This window comes from Lepidochelys olivacea (genome assembly GCF_965140295.1).
Source record: "Lepidochelys olivacea isolate rLepOli2 genome assembly, chromosome: 21".
NCBI classification, from domain to species: Eukaryota; Metazoa; Chordata; order Testudines; family Cheloniidae; genus Lepidochelys; species Lepidochelys olivacea.
The window spans coordinates 12,681,537-12,705,020 of record NC_140431.1 but is presented as its reverse complement, the minus strand read 5'-3'; the positions used below and the strand labels follow the sequence as shown (position 1 = coordinate 12,705,020).

Here is a 23,484-nt window from a genome sequence, read left to right as displayed (position 1 = left end):
TCCTCTTCGGCATCAGTAGATGATGTTACCCTTTTCTCCTAGTGTAATCAGGGCTAGAGTAAACTGGAAATCCTTTGGTACAGAACATACCTAGTTATAACTAACATTTCACAGAAAAATAGAACGTTACTCATTCATTTCTTATGGCTGGACACAGCCTGTGATAAAGTCATTTGAAATAAAACAGCAAGAGCAGCTGAATTGTTAAACAAAACATTTGGATTGTTTATTAGCTGCTCTATTTAACATTTCCGTTCTGATTGTTTAATCTTTCATGAGCGTATGGGGTTTTTGTTGTGGTTTTTAAAGGCTGAAATAAGGTCCATGTGACTTTCCGCCCCCTTCTGCCTTTTCCTGGCTTTGTTTGGTCTCATTATTATATTGCACCTGGTTTGAAGATATCTTCTGGCTGAAAAGATGTTCCCGTCTACATAATGCACTTTTTTAAAAAACACAGATACCATGTAGAACTCTTTATGCCACTAGAAGTTAAAGTACTGCATACATAAGAGGGTAGGCCATCCATCCGTTCAGTCCATGATGTTCAAAATATAACTAGTCACTGCATTCTTGATGTGTCTGATTCTTTTAATAAATATTTTACTGGCCAGCTATAGTTTTGTAGCTCTTACGTTGAGACGACTTCTGTTTTCTGTGGGGCAGGGTAAATAACAGCTTTGAAAGAAAGACAGTGTTTGGATTTTTCTTTCTTTTTTTTTTTAAGGCAAAGTGGAACACATCTTGCGCACAGATCCCCTTTAAGAACCTTTGAAATCTTCATGCCCTAAAAATGAAAAGTGCAAAATAGCTAATTAAAGCAGTTAACCGTCTGAATGCAGCACAGTCTAAATAACAAAGTTTGATATTCTAAAGACAAGAAAAGATCTCTCATTAACGTTGAGTCTCAAATTCTATCCGGGATAATTAGCATGACATGGCTTTCCCTCATCATGTTTATCTCAATCAAGCTGGCTTTGTTAAGGCCTGATATGATTCAGATGATGTTTAGCAACTGGTTGGTCTTGTAAATCTGGCAAAAAATTAATGTGAACTGATGATGGCAAATGTATGTGAATGATTACAGAGAGGCAAGGCCAGGTTTGTACCCAGTGGAAATGCAGAGTAACACCAGAGCAGGCAGTCCTGATTTGCACCACTGGACTCGGAGCAGAATTTGACCCCAAGTATTTGACACCTTTGAAATGATAAAATTATGGGTAGATTTGCCAATGTAGTAAGGGGGGGGGGGTGTTCTGTTTTTTTCACCTCTCCCATTCAACGTGTATATGCAATAGGTGGGAGGGTTAGCGGGTGAACACGAACTGGGATATGTTCCATATGCTGATGACACCCAGGTCTTTATCTTTGTAATATCTGACAGGCCTCGTCAGTGCATCGTTCCGATGCAGACCTTGCTCCCGTTATCCGCTCTTGTCACCACCAGCTTAGAGTGCTGAAATACGCTTTATGTGCAACACTTGGAAACTGAAGCTGGTACCAAATGCAGTGAGCCAGTTTATTGCTCGAAATTTCATGCCGGGAGCCTGTTACACCAATGTTTCGGGAGCTGCACTGAATTCCAGGTGGAATTCAAGATGTTGTATTTACCCGCTCATTAGGGTTGCCAGGCATCCAGTTTCTGACTGGAACGCCCGGTCGAAAAGGGACCCTGGCGGCTCCGGTCAGCACCATTGACCGGGCCGTTAAGTCTGGACGGCGGCGCAGTTGGGGGCCAGGGCTAAGGCAGGCTCTCTAGTGGCCCCCTAGATGCATGTGCGGCCAGGGGGGCTCCGCGTGCTGTTCCCGCCCCAAGGGCCGGCTCCGCAGCTCCCATTAGTCGGGATCCCAGAGTGCCCAGAGTCCACACCCCCAGCCAGAGCCTGAACTTCCTCCCGCACTCTGAACCACTCAGCCCCAGCCCGGAGCCCCCTCCTGCACCCCAAACCCTTCATCCCCAGCCCCACCCCAGAGCCTGCACCCCAGCTGGAGCCCTCACTCCCCTCCCACACCCCAACCCCCTGCCCCAGCCTGGTGAAAGTGAGTGAGGGTGGGGGAGAGTGAGCGACAGAGGGAGGGGGGGATGGAGCAAGCAGGGGCGGGGCCTTGGTGAAGGGGCGGGGCCAGGTGTTCGTTTTTGTGCAATTAGAAAGTTGGCAACCCTACCTATGAAAAATGGGTTGGGACCCATCTATCACAGCAAACCCTCTTTCTCTTAGCTATGCTGCTGCTAAGATCAGCTCCGGGTCTTGAGCCGGAGCTGCCTCATTCTCCCGGAGGCATTTTAAGTTTGGGAGTTCGTTCCCCACTGCCAGAACCCAGCTTTGTTAAACGTCACGGCACGCACAAAGACTGTGGAGGAGGGCGTTTGAGGCTGTTACCCGCCTCAAGAAGGGGAGTGTTTATCTTCTTATTTCTGCACGTGCATCTAGCTGTGTATTTGCTGAGTGGGAAGAACATTTTATTGTGAAAATTAAATGAGGTAGCAGTGTCCAGGGCAGAGGAAGGGGACTTGTTCAAACCCGATCTAAAACAGATCTCTGGTATTTTAAAAGTGCCAATCACCTAATCTAATGGTATTAAGGTGCCCTTGCTATCCAAGCACTGAATTACGGAGGTGCAGGGATGCTAGTATTGGGTAGGATCTGTCTTTGGGATGGGATGGGGCGGGGCGGGAAAGGAGAAATCACAAGGTTAAAGCTTCCCAGGTCAGATTCTGTGTTGTCTCCAGAAGAACCCAGGGAGAAGAAGGGGCACAGCTGTCTTTAAGACAGCTTTGTGCCTTCCCACGTCTAGATTGCTTCAAGCCCTAGTATAACCAAGACAAACCGGGGCCTGCTCTGACTTTTGGGGGCATCATTGGTGCAGCTTATGGTGCAAGCCAGAAGAGCCATGCCACCATGCACTGTGGTCCCACCCCCAGCCAGAGCTTGCAGGAGAGGGGGCAGAATGGGGCGGGGGGGGCAAACTCCCTCCCTTTAGTCCCTTGCTTCCAGAAAGGGCTCTGGCTTTGATGTTGCCATGTGGTACCCACTGCCCACTCAGCAAAATGTACTTACTCTAGCTTCATGCAGGGCTCAGGCTTTGGCCCTAGCTCTACAGAGCACAGATGTTTGTGGAGACTCATTATACCTATTTCTGTGTCTTGTTTAGCGGCCTTTTTAATCAGGCTCTTTAGAACTTCAGGACAAACCTTTCTTCGGAGCTGAAATTGAGCACAGTCGGCTTCCACCGGAGAATGAATTATTGGCCTAACATGGGGAGCACGGGGAAGGGCTGAGCTTCTTTGAATTAGACACACACACACACACGAACCTGCCCTTCCAAATTGCTGGGTGTTGCATACTTGTTCTTAAATTGCGGATTTATATGCTCTGCAGGAATCCCACCTCTCCCCCTAGCCTGGCCTGTTTCCATCCTCCCCTTCAGCACTGCCAGAGGAAAGCATGAAAGGTGCGGTGACAGATATACTGAACGTAGTTGCACTCTTTTTTTATCTTGGGCGGGGGGGGGTCATATTGTATTTTATGTTTAAAGTATGAACACCTCAAAAATCATTATCTTGAGACAGGCCCATTCGTACCCCTTTGTACCAATACAGATGATTAGGTATTTGTGTGCTCCTGGTTCACTGAAGGGAGGTGCCTTTCCTGCAGAATCTGGAGTCACTTGTGGGTGATTAATGCAAAATCCCCCCATAGGTCACAATTTCAGGGGAACTGCACCTTTGACCTTCCCGCCACAGGGGTCTGTTCTAGGAATGCCCGTTCAGGTCTAAGGCCTCTAGCCTTTGCCTCTCTTGGGGCAGGACTGACTCCCTGCGACGCGGGCCTGACCCCCTGGGGAACAGGAGAAGGGATGTGGGTCCCTGTCCATAGAAAAAGGAAGGCTAGATGCCTCAGACCTGAATGGACATCCCTAGAGCTGACCACAGAGCGGGTCAAAGGTGCAGTTACCCCAGAACTGTGACAGGCTCCACAGAGCTGCTTGAGCCTCCCTTCCCAGTGAGAGGAATGGTCCATGCACAGATAGTCCCGGGGCCTAACTCTCAGCTACTCCAGTTTAAATTGAGAGCGATTCAGTTGAAGTCACTGAAGTTCGACTGGTGAGAAACAGGTCTGAGAGGCAACTCAAGCCTAGTATCCTTTTAATGACAAATGCAAGGTTTCTCCCACAGATGAATCTGGAAATGTCAGCTGCAAATGAATTTAAGTATGTTTGGAACTGACAGCCATAGAGTGGTCATAAGTATATTAGATAATGGCCATTTGGGGGTACTTAAGATTGCAATAAGCAAACGTAGTGGTAACAGGATGTCTGATAGTACAGGAAAATGCATTTTACTTCTCTGTGTAGCCTCTGTAGAGTCCTAGGAGTGGTGAAAACCCATAAGAATTCTTGTGAACAATCCCTAAACTAAAAGGTTTGGAAAAAGGCAAAATTGTCTTTGATACGCTGACTGCATATTTGCCAAATGTAATTCAGCTCCCCCCACCCTAAAGCCTTTGAATCATTGCTTTATCTTCATGAAGTAGGTTTTTTGGAATATTAATTAGAAGCAAATTTAAAATGTCTAATTATTTAGAGGAAAAGCAGTAATGTGTCTCACGAACGTTTGTGCCCTGTGTTGGAAAGAGTAAAATATGTCCGTCGTACTATGATCGTTGGCACTGGAGAAAGAGGGTCAGTTTTCAGGAGGGACTTAATTTGGTGAGACAGCCGAAGTGCAGACGGCAGGTTGGGGGCCAGGTTGCCACCACCGGCAGCTCTTTCTGCATACAGCACAGGCTTCTCCACAGACTCAGTATCGCGCTACAATCCTTCCTGCCTGCTTGGAGCAGGGGGACTTGCCCTACAGTCTCCTGCTCCTGGGGACCAAGGGGGCCTAACCACTGTATTACAGCATCTTTCCTACTCTCTCCGGCTCAATCACTCTTTATCTATCTACAGTGGAACAGCTGCAGGAGCTTGCGGGAGCCCTACATCTATATATCCCATAGTTCATTGGTTATAGCCTTCACAGGGCAGGTGGGCAGAGAACCAGTGAAGTCAGGAGGACTCTGCGTTAGGTGCAGGGTGTACTTCCAGCAGTCAGTTTGCAGAATTGTGGGCTAAAGGGGCCTATGGATTAGCACCTCCTACTTTATCCACTGAGGTTGCAGTCCTGTAGCCATTGTATATCCTAGTCAGCATAAGATCCAAATGTGGACATTATTAATGTAATGGGGCCCACATTTTTAAGAGAGTCGCAAACTGGGTGCTGATCTCCTTTGAAAATCATATGGTTACTTGGAAGTCTGCGTGGGAGCTGAGCTCTTTTGAAAATCTGACCCTGATGGTGTGTGCTCAGCATTTGAAAATCTGGGTCCGCATGACTGCAGTGGATTGGAAGAGGACATAGGGTCCACTACCAAAGCAATTTACACGCTACAGAAGCATTTTCACAAGCATCTATGTGATTTAGGAGCCTAAACAGTAGTGAAAGGCAGTAGGACTTGGGCTTGTCTACATGGGGAAATAGCTGTTGCAGAATAGTTTCTGCGTGGACACATTTATTCCACACGAGGACCTTTGTGCACTTTAGATTCATCCAGTTTGTAAGTGGATTAAGCTCATCTGTACAAAGGCACTCTTAGTGCTGAGTAAGAGTGTCCACACAAGCTCTATTCCGCAATAGTCTTTGCAAAATAATCTAAGGGTATGTCTTCACTACCAACGTTAACCTGCCTGTGTAGTCGCGGCACCAGCACTGGGAGAGCTGTAAAAACAAACCCATCCCCATGAGGGGAGCATAGTGGGGTAAAGGAGCACTCTCCCCACCATCCAAAAATGATTCCACCCATCCCTCCTGGGGTCTGCAGAAAGAGAACCCCGTGGCCCTAGGTACCAAAAGCTGCTTGCCGGGGCATGGTTACTATCTGCGTCCAGTGCCAGGAGGGGCTCACAGCCTAAAACCAAGTGCAGGTTCTGCTCGGAGCCATGACTGACCAGGCTCAGCGAAGTCTGGGGTTTTCAGAAACTGCCATCACAGGGGTTCTCAAGACAAAAATTTTGGTGGCCTCAGAGTGCAGCCACCGACTCTTGCTGGTGGTCGCTCTCCTGCTCTTTCCTTAAAATACTTATTTAGCTTTAGGAAAAACAAATAAATAGGCACGTCCAAATCACGGTAAATTATTTACTGCTAGCTAGTAAGTCTGTTGTGAAAAGTGATATGGACAAACATACAAGTTTTGCTTTCCACAGCCCTGGCAAGCCTGGGGACAAATTAAGCCCTGGGGAGGGCCGGTGGAGGTGGAGGTGAGGGACTGGGGGAGGCAACGAGGGCTGGAGCTTGAAGCCCAAAGTCCCGCAGCCTGAGGACAGGGTCCAAGGATGGAGCCCGAAGCTATGTGGCCGGCCCTTGGGGCCTGCTGCCACACAGCCAGCGCCCAGGGCTGGAGCCCGAAGCTCTGCAGCGAGAGCCTGCTGCCCTGCCACAGCTGAAGCCCAAAGCCTGAGCCCCTCTGCCCCTGGGAAGGTGAGGAACTCACTGGTTCCCTGCTCCTCCAGCCTTATGCTCCTGGTGACACCAGAGGGGGGCAGGACCCAACGCCTGCTGGTGGCCCCAACAACCAACACGAAGGCAGTGCATCCAGGAGCAACAGGGAGGGGGACAGGGAGGAGGTGCCACTTTGCCCTCCCCACCCCATTTCCCTTCTCCTGTAGGGACCAGGGAACCCAGCTGAGCGAATGAGCAATGATCCAAACTGCAGATAGGCAGGAGTAAGGACAGGGCGAGGAAGGATCTGTCTGTTTTGGTGCCTTCAAATGATGCTGCCTTTCTCAGGATTACTCAGATTTAGAACTACGGATGAGCACAATACTGGCTGGAAAGTTTATTCATATTGAAAGCAGAGAGATAAGATAAAATCCAGTGCCTGATTTAGGTCAATCTGAAATGAGATTTGCTTTCATGTACAGGACAGGAGCCAAATTCATCCCATTGACTTCATTTAGACTCATTCAATTAAAAATGAAAAGGGTGAGGGAGGAGATGATTATGAAAGCCAGAGGGGATTTTTTTTTTAAAGCAGAATGTTTAGCAATCTGTGACTCGAGGCCTTATTCAAAAAACCTAAAGTTCAAGGACTATGCGTTGGCATACACGACACGTACGAGGAGGTGTTAAAAAGCATTTCCTTCCATAGCGCGTTGTGCTATGCACACAACTCCAAGCTAGCATCCTTTCACACCTTTCAGTACAGATTATATTTCAAAGTGAATTGAGCATTGTCGAGAGGCGCCAGCTTGACAGCCCCAGAGATGTGTCCGCTAGTTTCAAGTTAGGGTTGGACAAGGTTGTTTTGTCTCCTTGCAAACCCGCTCCAGAACCGTGGGTCTGCAAACTTAACTTGAGCTCAAATGCTAGGTTTGAGCTCTGCTTTGGAGAGAGAGTGATAAAAGAAGCAGGGGGAAATTAGGATGAAAAATAGATATAGACACTTCAGAAATGAGAGAGAGAAATGGAGCAAAAGCTGGAGGAGGAAAAGCAAACACAAAGAGACACAGTGGAGGAAATGAGCAGGGAAAACGAGAGGCAAAATTCTAATGAAAACAGCTACAGTGGGCTAGATCCTCAGCAGGTGTAAACTGGCATGACTCCGCTGGATGTCAAGCGAGTTACTCCAAAGAACAGCAGGAAGGATCTGGTCAAGTGAGCTCCCATCTGCCCTGTTACATCCCTGTCAAGTTGAATGGAACTGCAGAGTTGGAACTGCACGAATAATTTGGCCCAATTTAACCCCAGTGCCGTCAACAAGTCAAAGCACTCAGCGCAGCCTGGCTTAGCTCAGTGTGCAGGGAGTTCGGGGGCAGGTCTTTGTACCTAGTGCAAAGCACATGCTCCCTTTCAGCTAGGAAAATATTTTTGAATGAATTTCCCTTGTGAGGAGAACTAACATAAGAACGGCCCTCCTGGGTCAGACCAAAGGTCCATCTATCCCAGTATCCTGTCTTCCGACAGTGGCCAGTGCCCCAGGGGGAGTGAACAGAACAGGGAATCATCAAGTGAGCCATCCCCTGTCGCTCATTCCCAGCTTCTGGCAAACTAAACATAAGTTTAAATTACAAGGGAGGAAAAACAGTTCATGAACCTTAAATCAGCTTTGCAAATACCTTCAAAGAATAGAAAAATTTCATAAAAGCTCCAGCCTCCATGTGGTTCACCCACCTGTGGGTTTAATAATAACACTATGCTCAGGGTCTAACTGATGGCCATGTGTGGGGCGGGGAAAGAATTTTCCCCCGGGTCATGTTGGCAGTGACCCTGGGGGTTTTTTCATCTTCCTTTACAGCATATGGGTGCGGATCACTTGCCAAAATTATCTGGGTATTTCCCACTTAATCAGTTCCCTGCCCACTGCAGGGCCTCAGCACTGGTGCACCTCAGTCCCTCCTGTTCTCTGCCTGTGGCACATAAATAGTTTAGTCTCCTCTGGGCTGTAATACTTGGTCTAACTTCGGTTATTGGGTTTAGTGTGCAGGTGCTGGGGCAAGGGGTGGCCTGTGATCTGCAGGAGGTCAGACCAGGTGATCTGGTGGTCCCCTCTGGCCTTAAACTCTATAATTCTTATATTTTGCTTTTCATCTGTAGCTCTCAAAGCACCTTACAAAGAAGGTCAGTATCATTATCCTCGTCTTGCATGTAGGGAAACTGAGGCACAGAGGAGGGATGTGACTTGCCCAAGGTCAGCAAGCAGGTCAGTGTCAGGGAAAATAGAATCTAAATATCCTGAGTCCCAACCCAGTGCTCTATCCACTGACCATACTATGGCAATAACCCTGGGCCGTGTTTTACTCCTGTTTGTTCATCTGAATAGCCGAAGAATAGCAGCAAATACATTGCCTTGTTTAATTTCCATTCTCTAATTCTGCTGAATGGTACAGCCCCTGGGCGGTCCAGTCACTAAATCTGCATGAATCCTTTGCGGGCTCTTTGTTACAATCTTCTGGGTCCCGACTCTGAACCTGACTGCGGATGCTCAATAGAACCCTGCTCTCATACACAGTCAGCTGCAGAACAGGGCTTTCACGTGCATCCATCAGCGCTGATTGAATTTGTTCCCTCCTTCCTAAATGACAGCATCAAAACTTCCAGGGCTCAATCTGTTAAGAGATTAGAATGGTGAGCTGGCTCACTCATGATTGATCAATCATATATTCATAACGATCGGCTTAAAGGGCTCAGTCTGAAGCACAATGTTTTAGCTTGTGTTTCAGTCATTTGAAAAATGGCTTTTGGAGAAATCAGCAGAAGTTTCATTCAACCTCTATCTGGCCCAGAGAGCGATTCGATAATTCTCCACTATGGGGTTTCTTGCACTTCCTCTGAAGCCTTTGGTACTGGCCACTGTCAGAGATAACATGAGATGAGCTAAAAGAAAAGGAGTACTTGTGGCACCTTAGAGACTAACCAATTTATTTGAGCATGAGCTTTCGTGAGCTACAGCTCACTTCATCGGATGAATCGGATGCATCCGATGAAGTGAGCTGTAGCTCACGAAAGCTCATGCTCAAATAAATTGGTTAGTCTCTAAGGTGCCACAAGTACTCCTTTTCTTTTTGCGAATACAGACTAACACGGCTGTTACTCTGAAACATGAGATGAGCTATTGCTCTGATCTGGTCTGACAACTCCGAACACTTGTCTGTTTTGCCCAAATCAAGCAGATGCACTTGTTTTGTATTTTAAAAATAAATCCCAAATCTGTATAAAATCTTAATACCAAATATTAATTTATGGGCAAACTGGCTAAAAACCAGGTGTACTAAATGTCTGTCTATATAAACACACGCACACATCTATGCATACACTGTCCATGTGCAGACTCTAGAGAAAACACTGAAAAATGTCTGAATAGCAGTGCCTTCCAAAACATGATCTGTTTAAAAAAATCAGCCATCTATATCAAGCTTTGTGCATTTCAGTTTGTTTGGATTTTAGTTTACGAATGTGGTCAGCTCACCAGGATTACTCAGACTGTGACCTGGGATGAAAGCAGTTGTGGGTGAGAAACTCAGCCACACCGAAACAGACTGACAAGCTAAAAGCCAAAGCTTGCTTCATCTCAGTCTGACACAAGACCAGTTTTAATTTACTTGAACATGTCTTGATTCATTTTTTTAAAAAAAGGGCGGGGGCAGGGGAAATGATGGAGCCCTGGGGGGATTTTCATGCAGGAATGTTTGTCAATGTGTTTACTCAGAATGAAAATCTAAGGCCTGTGCGTTGATATGACACACAGGTGGATTCGTGAAACTCGTGGAGTTTGTAAAACAGCATTTTGCTCATAGAAGGTCTAATCAAATAGTCACAGTGGAATTAATGAGCAGTATTTTTCAGCAAAGCACTGTTGGTTGTATTTTGCCCTGTGCTGCCAGCAGCAGTGTTAAAATGGCTTCGATAAAAAAGGACAAGCACAGGTACATATCCCTCGGTTGCAAGATGAAATGTTTTCTTAATGGGCAAAAACATCATTTCCTTTAACCGAGTGACAGACCACAGGAGTTTGTATTAAAGTCCCAGTGCATTCAAAATGAAACCAGCGAACGTGTGTCCCTGTTACATAGGATGAGTATGCTGTTCACGTAGATGTTAGGGTATTAACCGTTCTCCCTATTCAGTAAGCATCGTACAAAATGTGAAATCTGGATACGTCTACTGTGACCCATCCCGAAACATTGGAACAGTTGCAAAAAGGAAAGGCTAAAGCAGCTACTTAGATTCCATGGATTCAGGGCCAAATTCTGGTCTCAGAGACGCTCTGTTGACCTGAATAGAGTGACTGCAGGCTTACACTGGTATAACTGAGAGCAGTGGAATGTAGCCCGCAGTATGCAATGTATGTGGATGGAGTGCATTCTCTCCCCACTTCAGCCCCTTTGGGCCACAAAGCTACCTGATCTCCTCCAGCAGGAAAGGCATCAGTGGCTTCTACACGACCCCTTTGCCCCCCTATAGCCCCCGGGGGGGGGGTGCCAGGGAGGGAAGGTAGCACGGCCAGAGCGCTCTTGCAGTCCCTGGCTGATGGACAGCTCATTGGGAGCCATAATCAGCTGGTGTAGATCAAAGCAGCCCTGAGGCTGTTCTAAACTAAACTACGCCGGTGCTTGGGGCAGTGTAGAACCAGCCCTTGGATCCGGGAGCCACAGCCTGCATCCTGATTCTCAGGAGCCTGGCCCCTTGCATCCCTGGGAAATATCACCCCAAAGAAGGGCAGGCGAACTACCAAAACTGCCCTCCCTCACATTTTTCTGGTGTGGGGGGCATCTTGTGTTTTGTGACTGGTGCCCTGCCAGCGTAGGCCACCAGCGAGGCGGTTGCAGGTAGTTTGCAGTGACGCACCCTCCCCCGGTAGATTTTCTGCCCAGGTGTTCCTGGGGGAAGGGATAGCTCAGTGGTTTTGGCTTGCTAAATTCAGGATTGTGAGTTCAATCCTTGAGGGTGCCATTTAGGGATCTGGGGCAAAAATTGGGGATTGGTCCTGCTTTGAGCAGGGGATTGAACTAGATGATCTCCTGAGGTCCCTTCCAACCCTGATATTCTATGAATATGGCTTTATGCATGAACACACATGCCAGGGCAGGCAGGGTGGGATCAGTGCTGCTCTGTCCCCTCTCCCCGTTCTCTGACCCCTGCTCCTCTACCTTCACCGTCACTGATCTCCTGCAGAAACCTCACTGCTGGGTGGCAGGATTGGGACATCCTGCAATATCAAAATGAAATAAACCAGTCACCCCCTCTCATCTCCTAAGCCCAACCATTCCTGCCTTCCTCCTATTGGTCTTCCTCCTTATGCCACTTCCCGACGGCAATGCTATGAATTAAAATTCTTAAAATCTTGGGAGGAGGGGTTTAAACAAAAACCAAGCTTTTGAGCCCATGTCCGCAGACAGAAACCAACAGCCATAGCAATATTCAGCTATATGGCATGAAGGTGGGTGTCCATCTGTGTGTGGAGGAATGCATTGCAAGCTTCCGATCTCATCCAGACAAGTGAGGTGTCAATCAAATTTTATTAGGTTGTGGATGCTCATGCCATCAGAAGAATTTGGTTGAGAGCCAGATCCCCAGAAGGTATAAATCAAGCTCCATTCAACTCAATGGAGCTACACCGATACTCGCTAGATGAGGCTCTGGCCCTATAATTTGTAAAGAATTTTAACTGGTTACAGGACGCAACTGATTTAAGAGGGAGGACAGAGGAGGGAAGGATGCTGTGTGGCCGATTTCACTTTGATACACGCATTTGCAGCAATAGGTATACCCTGAGTAATGAGCTAGTCTTCCTTGAAACAGAAAGGGGAAGCATGCCACCAACACCTTCCCCATAAAACTCCTGCTGGAGATAAAGGAACAGGTCAGGGGAGCGCTCACAACCAGCTTCCCCAATGATTGTTTTTCCAGGTGTGTGGCTAGGCTGACAACTCCGGGGGGAGGAGTGGAGAGGTGTGGTGGTGTTTTTTTTTTTCCTAAGCAAAACAAAAAACCACACCCACTTTGTTTAGGTGGAACAAAATGTGTTCAACCATGGTTCAAAACCACGTTTTGTTTTGAAAGGGAATGTCAGAACAAATCATTGACATGTCTGAGTAGTTTTTCCAATTGTTTTCGATGAATTTGCAAACAGTGTTGGTGCATTTTTTCAGTGAATTTCATTTTTGGCAACAACAACAAAAAGTCACCCGGCTCTGTTCCTCCCAAACAGCTCTGCCACTGCCCCTGGGACTATGCGCCACCTTATGTGTCTCTTGTTTTCAGATTAATCTGGTATTAATAGTCATGCTAACTTTATTTAAGGGATTCAAGCAAAAATAATCATCTCACTGGAGATTTCAAGGCCTGTCATCTAATCCACTGGCCTCCAAGCTTTTTTACGCCCAAGATGCCTTTTGGGATCTAAGGGCAACCCAGGATCTACCCCGCCCATTCCCCGAGGCCCCGCTCTGCTCACTCCATCCCCCCCATCACTCGCTCTCCCCCACCCTCACTCACTTTCACTGGGCTGGGGCAGGAGATTGGGGTTCGGGAGGGAGTGCGGGCTCTGGGCCAAGGGGTTTGCAGTGTGGGAGGGGGCTCTGGGCTGAGCCTGGGGCAGGGGGTTGGGGTGCAGGAGGGGATGAGGGGTGCAAGCTCCAGGAGGGAGTTTGAATGCAGGAGGGGGCTTGGGCAGAGTGTTGGGGTGCAGGAGGGGATACAGGTGCTCATTCCGGAAAGGGGGTCAGGGTTGGAGCTTGGGGTGCAGGAGGGGGTATGGGATGCTGGCTCCGGGAGGGGGCTCAGGGCTGGGATGCAGGAGGGGGTATGGGGGGGCTGGTTGTGAGAGGGGGCTCAGGGCTGGGGGTTGGGGTGCGGCCTCCGGCCGGGCAGTACTTGCCTCCGGCGGCTCCCAGTCAGCAGCGGGCGCACAGAGGCTAAGGCAGGCCCCCTGCCTACCCCAGCCCCCTGCCTACCCCGGCCCCACACCACTCCCAGAAGAGACCAACTTGCCCCCTGTGGCCCCTGGGGGGGTCAGGAGGCACGTGGCTCTGCACGCTGCCCCTCTCTGCAAGCATGGCCCAGGCAGCTCTCCCTGCCAATGGGAGCTGTGGGGGCGGTGCTTGCAGGCAGGAGCAGTGTGCAGAGGGAGACCCCTGCCCCCCACCACCACTGGGGTCGTGGGGCTGCACTGGCCGCCTCTGGGAGCGGCATGGGGCCGGGGTAGGGAAGTCTGCTTTAGTGGCAGCCCTGCTGCACCGCCAGAGATCGCAGTCGACTGGGAGATCCTCTAGGATCGACTGGTTGGTGACCACAGATCTAGTCTAAGTTCCTATATAACATAGCCACAAACTTCCCCAAAATGATTCCTAGAGTAGATCTTTCGGGGGGGGAGAAATATACTCTTGATTTAAAAATTGGTTGGGACTGATTTCCCCACCTCCAGTGAACAAACCCACCAGTCCAAACTGAATTCATAAAAAGCTTCTCGACTAACAGGTATTCCAGCGGGGCTATTTTCTTTTCAGTATGCATCCGATGAAGTGAGCTGTAGCTCACGAAAGCTCATGCTCAAATAAATTGGTTAGTCTCTAAGGTGCCACAAGTACTCCTTTTCTTTTTTCTTTTCACAGGTTCACACAAAGAAAAGCTACCCCACTATGTTATTGTGTATTTATTTGTGCATCCGACACACATGCTCCCCACCAAAGAGTCTGCCCGTCAAAGCCAAGACAGGCAATCCCAACCAACAGCTGTTTCCAAGGTAACATCGTGGAAAGAAATAAAATAATAATAAAAAACCCCAAACCAACAACCACCCTCATTTCAAAATTTCTCACTTTTTAAAAACTCTTTAAATTAGAAAAATGAGTCTAAAATACTGCAGAAGAAATGCAATGGCCCAGATTCTCAGCGAGTTCTAGGCTCACTCAATCTCCAGAAAGGGTTGGTATACCAGCTGGGACATCACTGAAGCACACGCCCCGTCCTCCTGGCTACATCCTTAATATGCCCCCTTTGCCAGGGAACGAAAGCCAGCTCTCTCTGTGCTATATCCGGGGAATGTCCAGAAGGCCAGATCTGGAGACCTTTATGTTCCCATAGTGTGGGAAAGAATCTGGCGCAATACCAAATGGATAGTAATAGATTCGTACTTTCCTTCTTACTGGCTCTCCTGCCGGGAAGGAGTACGTAATTTACAAGAGGCTGTGCCTTGCATGTAGTGCCGTGTTCCAGCAGATCCTCACTGGAACACGCTACTACATTCAGCGGGACTCAGGAAACCTCGGTACTGTTCCTGGCTCTGCCACTGTCCTGCTGCGAGAGTCACCTCCTCACACCGTGCCTCAGTTTGCCCATTTGTAAACTGGGAAGAATAATACTGATCTCCTTTGTAGAGCGTTTTGAGATCTACTGGTGAAAATTGCTATATCAGAGCTCGGTAGTATTAAAACGATTTCCCAGGGAGAAATTTTACCTCTTCTGGAGGAAGCTGACCAGCTACGCATTCCAGGCCTGACTGACGCACACACAGGGTTATACAGTGTTGTTCTTATCAACTATTTGTATTGAGATTGTGCCCAAATCAAGATCTACCGCGCGAGGACCTGTACAAACATATAGAGAGAGTCCCTGCTCCAAAGAACTTGCAATGGAAAAAGACAAAAGTAGATACAAGGTAGGAAGAAAGGGATGCCACATGCAAGTAGAGCACTCGGGAGGATGCCAGGCCCACAACATGTCAGAGAAAAAGATGTGGAACTTTTTTGTTTCTGATTTGTTACCAAAACTTAGTTGTATAGCTGTTGGGTGGGGCACTTGGGTTTGAAGAGAGGGAGAGGAAGCACTTCTGGGAGGAAGACAGGAGAGTGGGTAAAGGGAGACGGAACTTGAGGATGAGGGAAGTGAAATGTGGAAAGGAGAAAGAGACCATCTCCGATTTCCCACAGGGGAACAGCATTACTAATTCAGTGTTACCTTCTGGACTGGTACTGGGTGTCTTTATGAAACATTTAGCAGTCATGGCAACGACCCAACACAGAATGAGACCGCTGCTCACCCCTCCCTCGGGGATTGGCTAATTAAGGGTACTGCTTTGGAGAGAATCGAAGGATCTGCTTGTGCAGCCACTGTGGCACTGGAGTCTTAAGATAATTACCTGAACCCTCAACTTGTCCCTGATCAGAATAGATAGGAGCCTTGCTAGATTCAGCTCCTTTCCTCCTCCTGCAAGGATCCAGGATGTAGTATACCTAGTAAGAAGAAGTCACCAGGGCCACCAGGTATCAACAAGGCCCTTGCTGTGAAGGCTGGAACCTGCTGTCGGTGGTACCCACTGCAAGCCATCCTAGAGGAAATTTAGAGTATGTCTTTGCTAGAACTGGAAGGTGTAAACTTAAGCTCGAGGAGACACCCCTTAAGAGCCCTTATCAGTGGTTACAGTCCACCCCACCCCCCAGACACACACACTTGCATCCCATCTTGGTAACAGACTCCCTCTGATATGCAGCCCAGGGACAATTTACCATGTGGAAAGGACTTCTAAATTCCTCTGTATCATTGATATATTCTCTCCGTGATGGGAAACGCTTGGAGGGACTCTGAGTTCGGGACCTGCACACTGAGGTCACCCGAAAAATTCCCATTGACTTCAGTGTGCATTGGATTACACCCTTCGTTATGGGGTCTAGGAAATAAGCAGCACACAAGTGCAATGAAACCAAAAGAATTTGGGAAGGGCAAGAATTTAAATGGCTAATTAATGTCCAAAAGATAAGTGACAGGTTTCAGAGTAGCAGCCGTGTTAGTCTGTATTCGCAAAAAGAAAGGGAATACTTGTGGCACCTTAGAGACTAACGAATTTATTTGAGCATAAGCTTTCGTCAGCTACAGCTCACTTCATCAGATGCATTCAGTGGAAAATACAGTGGGGAGATTTATATACACGGAGAACATGAAACAATGGGTGTTACCGTACACACTGTAATCAGAGTGATCACTTAAGGTGAGCTATTACCAGCAGGAGGCGGTGGGGGGGGGGCTTTTGTAGTGATAATCAAGGTGGGCCATTTCCAGCAGTTGACAAGAACGTCTGAGGAACAGTGTGGGGTGGATAAACATGGGGAAATAGATAAGTTCTGGCCCTGCACGAACTCTGAATCTGAAAAAAAAAAAAAAAGTATTTGGACTTTCACAGACCTGGTCTCCCAGACACCCACGCCATAATGGGTTACAAATTGCAAGGAGGCACAGGGTTTTGTTGCTTGTGGCATGGAACGGTCTATTTCTATTCTGTCCTTCAGCGCAGGGAGTGAATGTCACCCTGCTGCCAGATGAGAGGTGTGAAAGACAGGGATGCAGCGAGAAAGCACAGAAGCCAGAAAATTCAGTTACGGTTCCCACCGCAATGGTAACCATGCCATTATGCACGTGTATCTTGTAGCCACTCAAGTTAACACCATGTAGAGCAATCAAAAGTACTACCGATGAGCCAAGTTACAGCTGCTGCAGAAATCCCAGCTTTGAACTGCTTGACGGCTGTACACATAAAGAGTCAGCCGGGATGTTTCATTAATGTTTCCTCCATTAAATATAATGGTGTATGACACTAGACAACCCCCGCTAGGGAAGGTTTGTCCGTAAACTGCCAGACAATTTACATGCAGGAGAAGAGATAATACTAATCTTCTAAGCACATTAAAAACATTGTAGTCCAACGTGCTGCAAAGGGCCGATCTTTATCTCAAAAATGACTGTCAGAGTCCTGAAAGATCCACTAGGCACATGGCAAGATGGGAGATAAAATGCATTACAGAGAGCTAGCAGGCTGCAAAGAGAACAGGGAGCAACAGTCTCCCCGATCTCTACAGGAAAGGTCTCGAGATTCTCCATGTGGACAAGCTAATGAAAGCGTAACCTTCAGACTGCACAACTGTGCAGAGATACGGTACCTGATTCTGACCAAGCTAAACTCATGGCTATGAAGTGGAGACAAGAGCAGGTAGCCAGCAATGGAATTTCTACATTTCCCCATTCTCCTCCCACCTCTCTGCTTTCAATGTTTTGTCTACATGGTTTACATTTGTAAAGAAGAAAGCAGCAGCGATTTTTGGTGGCTGTTAGACGTGCTTTGTCAGCTGTACCACATGCTATATTTGGGGAATGGGCTCTTTTACTGGAGCCTATTCACTGGATCTTTTTCAGGCTCTCTTATGGGTATCACCTTTTACGGACAAAAACATCCTTTTTTCCAATTATTTGGTCCACCTTCCACCCCCAAAATATGGTAAGAAATGGTCATGCAAATCCAAAATTATTAATTAAACCTTGCTGCACATTATATGCACACAAGCATGCTTTTCTTTTAATGATTCCAAAGTGCCATATTTATGCCTATAAGATGTCTCACCCACATATCCAAACATGTTGACGCTAATTCAAACACAGAATTGATCTGTAAATCTATAATGCTCTGAGTGGAAGTCAAGTGGACAGTGTTTCCACTGCTTTCCCACTAGGCGAATAAAATCTTTAATTCTGATTTAAAATTTCAAAAACATGTACAAAAAAGTCTTATATCCTCAGTAGAAAATGAGGAACACTGAATGTTCTCCCTCTGTGAGAAAATTTGCATATAGTTTTATCAAAGTGAGGATTTGTTATCTTTGAAATCACACTTAAGTACAGGTACACAAATGTAATAAGCATGTTAAGGAGTTACATAGACAACCGATGGACAAACAACTTGTGCTTGGATGAATGACAAAAGTGTTCATGAAAGTACGGAAAGAAAAATATGGAGGATCAAATTTCTATATATAATCCTTCCACCCCTACAACAAAACTGGAAAGAAAGGGGCACTCACATCTACCTAGCTACAACTATGGCTTCCCTCACATAATGTCTGACCATTGCATAATCATTAACTGACCAGATTCTGAGCTGCTGTAAACTGACGTTGCTCTAGTGAAGTTATGTCAATTTACACTATCTGATCTGGCCTCATGAATTTTCTCAAAGGTTTTATTAATTGAAAAGGGTGGGGGGGCTAAAAAGAGGATGAAGGCAAAGGGGTAAATTTAAATAAGATCAGAACAGAAGACCACATGTAAATCATGAGTGAAATCCTGGCTCCAAGAATGTTGTAAAGAATAAAACCATATTATAAATTTATGAAAACTCTGAGCTTATAATTAAAATCAGATAATTATTTGCCTGTAATAACCTGCCCTGTCCCATTCCTTTCTACATTATTTTGCTGTAAATTAGACAAATTCCTCCAATTCAGCAAAACACTTACGCATGTGCTTAAACCCATCCATATTCAGCAAAGCACTTCACTTCAGTGGGACTTAAGCACATCTTAATCGGGCCCTTACTGCTGACACTTCAAGCTTGCATCTTTCCAGGGCGGAATAGGTTGTCACTGGTTTTTCTTTTTAAAAGTGATCCAAGACCAAGTGAACTAAACCATTGTGGAAACCGTAATTTCAGCATACTATGGGTGAACAAAGCCACAAACAGTATCGCTGCTTCGCCGAACAAGGAGTATGCGTCGTGCTATTTAAACTAAATACATATTATTTAAACCAAACAATATGAAAAATCAAACTAAGACCAGACAGTTTAGCTGGGAAAAAAATAGTCAGGGGACTCTTATGGAAAAGATTATTCCACTTTAGCTCATGTGCATGTGCATAAAGGGAGGGCTTTATGCTGTGTTTGGGACAAAGACATGAGGTCTATATCTGAAAGCACAAATGTCTTAGGGTGCATAATCTGTTCTCTCCACAGCGCACAACTCACCTGTTTCTGTCTGATGTTCCACAGCGGCTGACTTGGATGAGACAAGGCAGGCATGTTTTCCCACAGGGTTTTGGTTACTTTGCACCCCTGCACTTTACAGATCTCTGCTTACTCCCCATCCACACATCCCCAGGGTCAAAAGATTGATATCCTTTTGCGTTAAGAAGTTTCCTGTCTGGTTGTTCGGTTCCGTATACGGTTGCGAGTGGAATTGCTGTTTGGTGTTGGAGGGAGGGTTTTTTAAAAAAATCTCGGTCACGTACCATGTGTTTAAGTACGGTTTATTCCGTCAGGGATGAGATCGCCTTTCTAGAACTTCTGAGCAGATGTATGGATTTGCATATAGAGAATTAATTTTCAGTTTTACTGCCCAAATATTAACTGGATAGCAAGGGTAATTTGGAGGTTTGTTGCGTTTATTGCCTATGAACAGGTGTTTTATTCAGCACATGTGCGCAGCAGCATTCCAGGGATGATCATTTTGCTTCTTGATTCGGTAGGTACCAGGACTTCAGGAATGTTTCAGATCTAAAGAACCATGCATGCATCTAGGATAATGACTACTTTCTACTCCTAAATCTCTCCAGGATTAACTCTCTGTATGTGTGTGTGCGGTTTACCAGGGCAGCGGCTTTTCCATGGAATCACAGAAGTTGGAACCATCTGGAAGGGTTACTGTGGAAACAGCACAGGATGAAGGGGGATGCGGTGAAGGGATACCATGACAACCTTTTGGGGTTTCCCAGGAAACCAGGGTTGCTATGGAAACTGCATCACTCAGGTCCGAATTAGTAACTTCCGCTGGAAGGATTTTGTCACTTTAATCTTCTTGTGATAGATGCAGACGCTTATCTCAGATGCATTGGAAATGGACAGAAATACCCGCCCCCCCTTTGTTTCTAGGCTCTTGATAGGTTTTGTTTGAGGCTGCAGTCGCTTCAAAAAGCCCATTACTGATTTAATGAGAGCCTAACTATCCCCAATCTGCATTGGCATCATAGGATGTTCAAACACTCAGGATGCTGTTTGGTTAGTCAATTGTTAAACCTTTCCATGTGGGAAGAACATTTCCCCATACACACCATGCAGCCAGGAATTTCGGGTTGGATGAAACAATTCCATACGGTTGTGGGAGAAGGGAATTAGGAATAGAGAATGGGGGCATTTTTCTGATTAAATCGAAACTGATTATACTTGGGTTTCTGAACACATTAGAATTTCACAGACGATCTGGCTGGGGAAGAAAAGACATCAAAGGTGCCCATAAAGGACATGCACCACACGTTCAATATTAAGCATCATTTAGCAATGTGGTAGCAGAGATGCTTTGCAAAATTAAATGGTTATTCCCTCCCCTTGCCTGCAAACAGGCTCTGCAATATAATGTTATTTTCTTCCCTTCTGACTCACGGTTTTCAGTCCAACAGGTGCATGTGTGTGTGATGGAAAGGGAAATCGGCTACACAGCGACTCTTTGCAAAAGCGAGAAAAGAGGCAAGCTGCCCACAAAAAACCCCCACAAAGCAGCCCTGCAATGTGTTGCAGAATAAACACCTGTTTCAACGGGGAGCGTATTATCTTCCTTTCCGCAGCCACCCCCATCCTCTTATCTTCCAATTATTTTGTAATCCTCTTCTTTGTTCTTTAAAACGAATGATCTAAAAAATATAGATGTAAAACAAGAGCGCACACAGACCAATGATGATGCATGTTCCAGATAATACTGATTACATGGTCACTTTGCATTATTATTATTTCAACATTTCCTCGGAGGCTTGGGTGTTTGTTTGTTTTTTAAACATCAGTGAAGATCTTTTTGATGTTCACACAATTGGGATTGTTTGTAGCTGTGTAGTTGCCCGTCTTAAAGGCAGCCTGTTTGAATGCAGTGTTGTTGATTCCCCCCTCCTCTATCACCATGTACTCCGACTTGCTCAGGGTGGAATTGCTACGCCCCTTCCTCAACTCCTCCGTAGAGGAGAGGTGCTGGCAGCTCCCTACGTGCAGATATTGGGCTTGCTCCTCGCCTTCGGTCTCCCGGTGGTAGAAATAGTTGAAGTTGGAGACTATCACAGGCACAGGAAGGGCAATGGTCAACACCCCGGCAATGGCACAGAGGGACCCCACAATTTTGCCCCCAATGGTAATTGGGTGCATGTCCCCATAGCCCACTGTGGTCATGGTCACCACCGCCCACCAGAAGGCATCGGGGATGCTGCTGAAGCCTGAGGTGGGGTCATCCGCCTCTGCGAAGTATACGGCGCTGGAGAAGAGGATGACGCCGATGAAGAGGAAAAATATCAAGAGGCCGAGTTCCCTCATGCTGGCCTTGAGGGTCTGCCCCAGGATCTGCAGCCCTTTGGAGTGTCGTGAGAGCTTGAAGATACGAAAGACCCGGACAAGCCGAATGACCCTAAGGATGGCCAGGGACATGGCTTGCTGGCCATTCCCCTGCCTCTCAGCCAGTTCCGTGCCCAAGGTGATAAAGTAGGGGATGATGGCCACAATATCGATGATGTTCATGATGTTCTTGGAGAAGGTGGCTTTGCTGGGGCAGGCAAAGAAGCGGACAAGCAACTCAAAAGAGAACCAGATGATGCACAGTGTCTCCACCACGAAGAAGGGGTCGGTGAAGGATGACACCATCGAGACAGCTGAGGAGGAGGAGTTGGTGAAGACGTCCATCGCCAAGGGGCCGCTGCTCGTGCCGAAGGTCCCCCCTGTCCCCTCATAGTCACGGTCGTCCCTGAACTCAGGCAGGGTCTCCAGGCAGAAGATGACGATAGAGATGAGGATGACGAGGACTGAGACAATGGCAATGCCTCTGGCCGGCCCGGAGCTCTCCGGGTATTCAAAGAGGAGCCAAACCTGGCGCTGGAACTCCTTATCAGGCAGGGGCCTCTGCTCCTCGCGGATGAAGCCCTCGTCCTCCCGGAACTTCTCCATGGCCTCCTCGCCCAGCTGATAGAAGCGGATCTCCTCGGAGAAGATGTCGATGGGCACGTTGACCGGGCGCCGGATGCGGCCCCCGGACTGGTAGTAGTAGAGGATGGCGTCGAAGCTGGGCCGGTTGCGGTCGAAGAAGTACTCGTTGCGCAGGGGGTCGAAGTAGCGCATCCGCTTGCGGGGGTCGCCCAGCAGGGTCTGGGGGAACTGGGCCAGGGTCTTGAGCTGGGTCTCGAAGCGCAGGCCCGAGATGTTGATCACCACCCGCTCGCAGCACTCGTGCTCCCCGCCCCCCGCCGGGGGGCGGCCGGGGGGCGGCGGGACGTGGGCCGGGGGGTGGTCGTAGCGTTCCCCCGCCAGCAGCGGGTGGGGGTGCTGGGGCTCCTCCAGGAGGGGGTCCCCCCCACCCACCACCACGGTCATGCCGCCCTCCTCTTCCTCGGCTTCCTCCTGCTCGGGGCCGGGCTGGGGGGCTTCGGGGGGGGGCGGCGGCTCGGTGTAGCCCGGGTTGTGGTGGCTGCTGGAGGAGGAGGCGGCCGGCGAGCGCAGCAGGCTCCGGTGCTCGTCCATAGGGCAGCGCGGGGGGGCGCCGCCGCCGCCTGGCCCGGCCGGAGAGCGAGAGAGACCCGCCCGCCGCCGCCGCCAGCCGCCGCCGCTCTAGCGAGGAGCGCCGGGGCTCGGCTCAAAAAATCCGCCCCCAGCCCGGGCGCCGCCCAGCGCCAGTCGCTGCGCGCCGGGGCCGCCCACGGACCGCCCCGCGCCGGGGAGGGAGCCGGGTGCCGGCCCGGGACAGGGCGTGCCCAGCCCGGGGGGAGGTGGCCATGCAGCCCAGCGGCGGGCAAGCCCCGGGGCTGCCCCGGAGAAGGAGCCCAGGGGAAGGTGCCCAGCGCCGGGCAGAGACGCGTAAAGATCTGTGCGCGGAGAGGGGCAGGTGGCCTGGCCCCAGGCCGGGCACAGCCCGGGGAAGGGGAAGCCTAGGGAGATGCCCGCTCCACAGAGGGGCTGAATCCTGGGGATGGTGAAGCTTAAAGACATGCCCCTGCCAGGGGAGGCACCAAATCCTCCCGCCCTGGCCCGGGGGAGCCCACCCTGGCAGGAGGAGGAACACACCCAGCTCTTTCCTGGGGCACGCTTACTGATCATATTCCCTGGAGTTGGTCTGAAAACCCTAATTTTTCCTGCGAGACGTGTTGAATGCAAAATTTATCCCCCCCCCCCC

At 48.4% G+C, this 23,484-nt stretch overlaps 1 protein-coding gene across 3 annotated transcripts in view; it reads right to left on the bottom strand.

Moving 5' to 3' along the window:
• LOC311510979 (potassium voltage-gated channel subfamily A member 3-like) overlaps positions 1-22,905 on the bottom strand; it is a 102,647-nt gene extending 79,742 nt beyond the window's left edge. For 2 of the 3 annotated variants that reach the window (XM_084611155.1, XM_084611154.1), the window contains exon 1: positions 19,320-22,905. In XM_084611155.1, coding sequence (XP_084467281.1) covers positions 21,114-22,835 — 1,722 coding nt within the window. In that variant the 5' untranslated portion in view covers positions 22,836-22,905 and the 3' untranslated portion in view covers positions 19,320-21,113. Of the gene's footprint in view, positions 1-201; positions 785-19,319 lie in introns of those variants that run through there. The other variant, XM_084611153.1, reaches the window with a different exon arrangement.
• Positions 22,906-23,484: the final 579 nt, after the last annotated feature.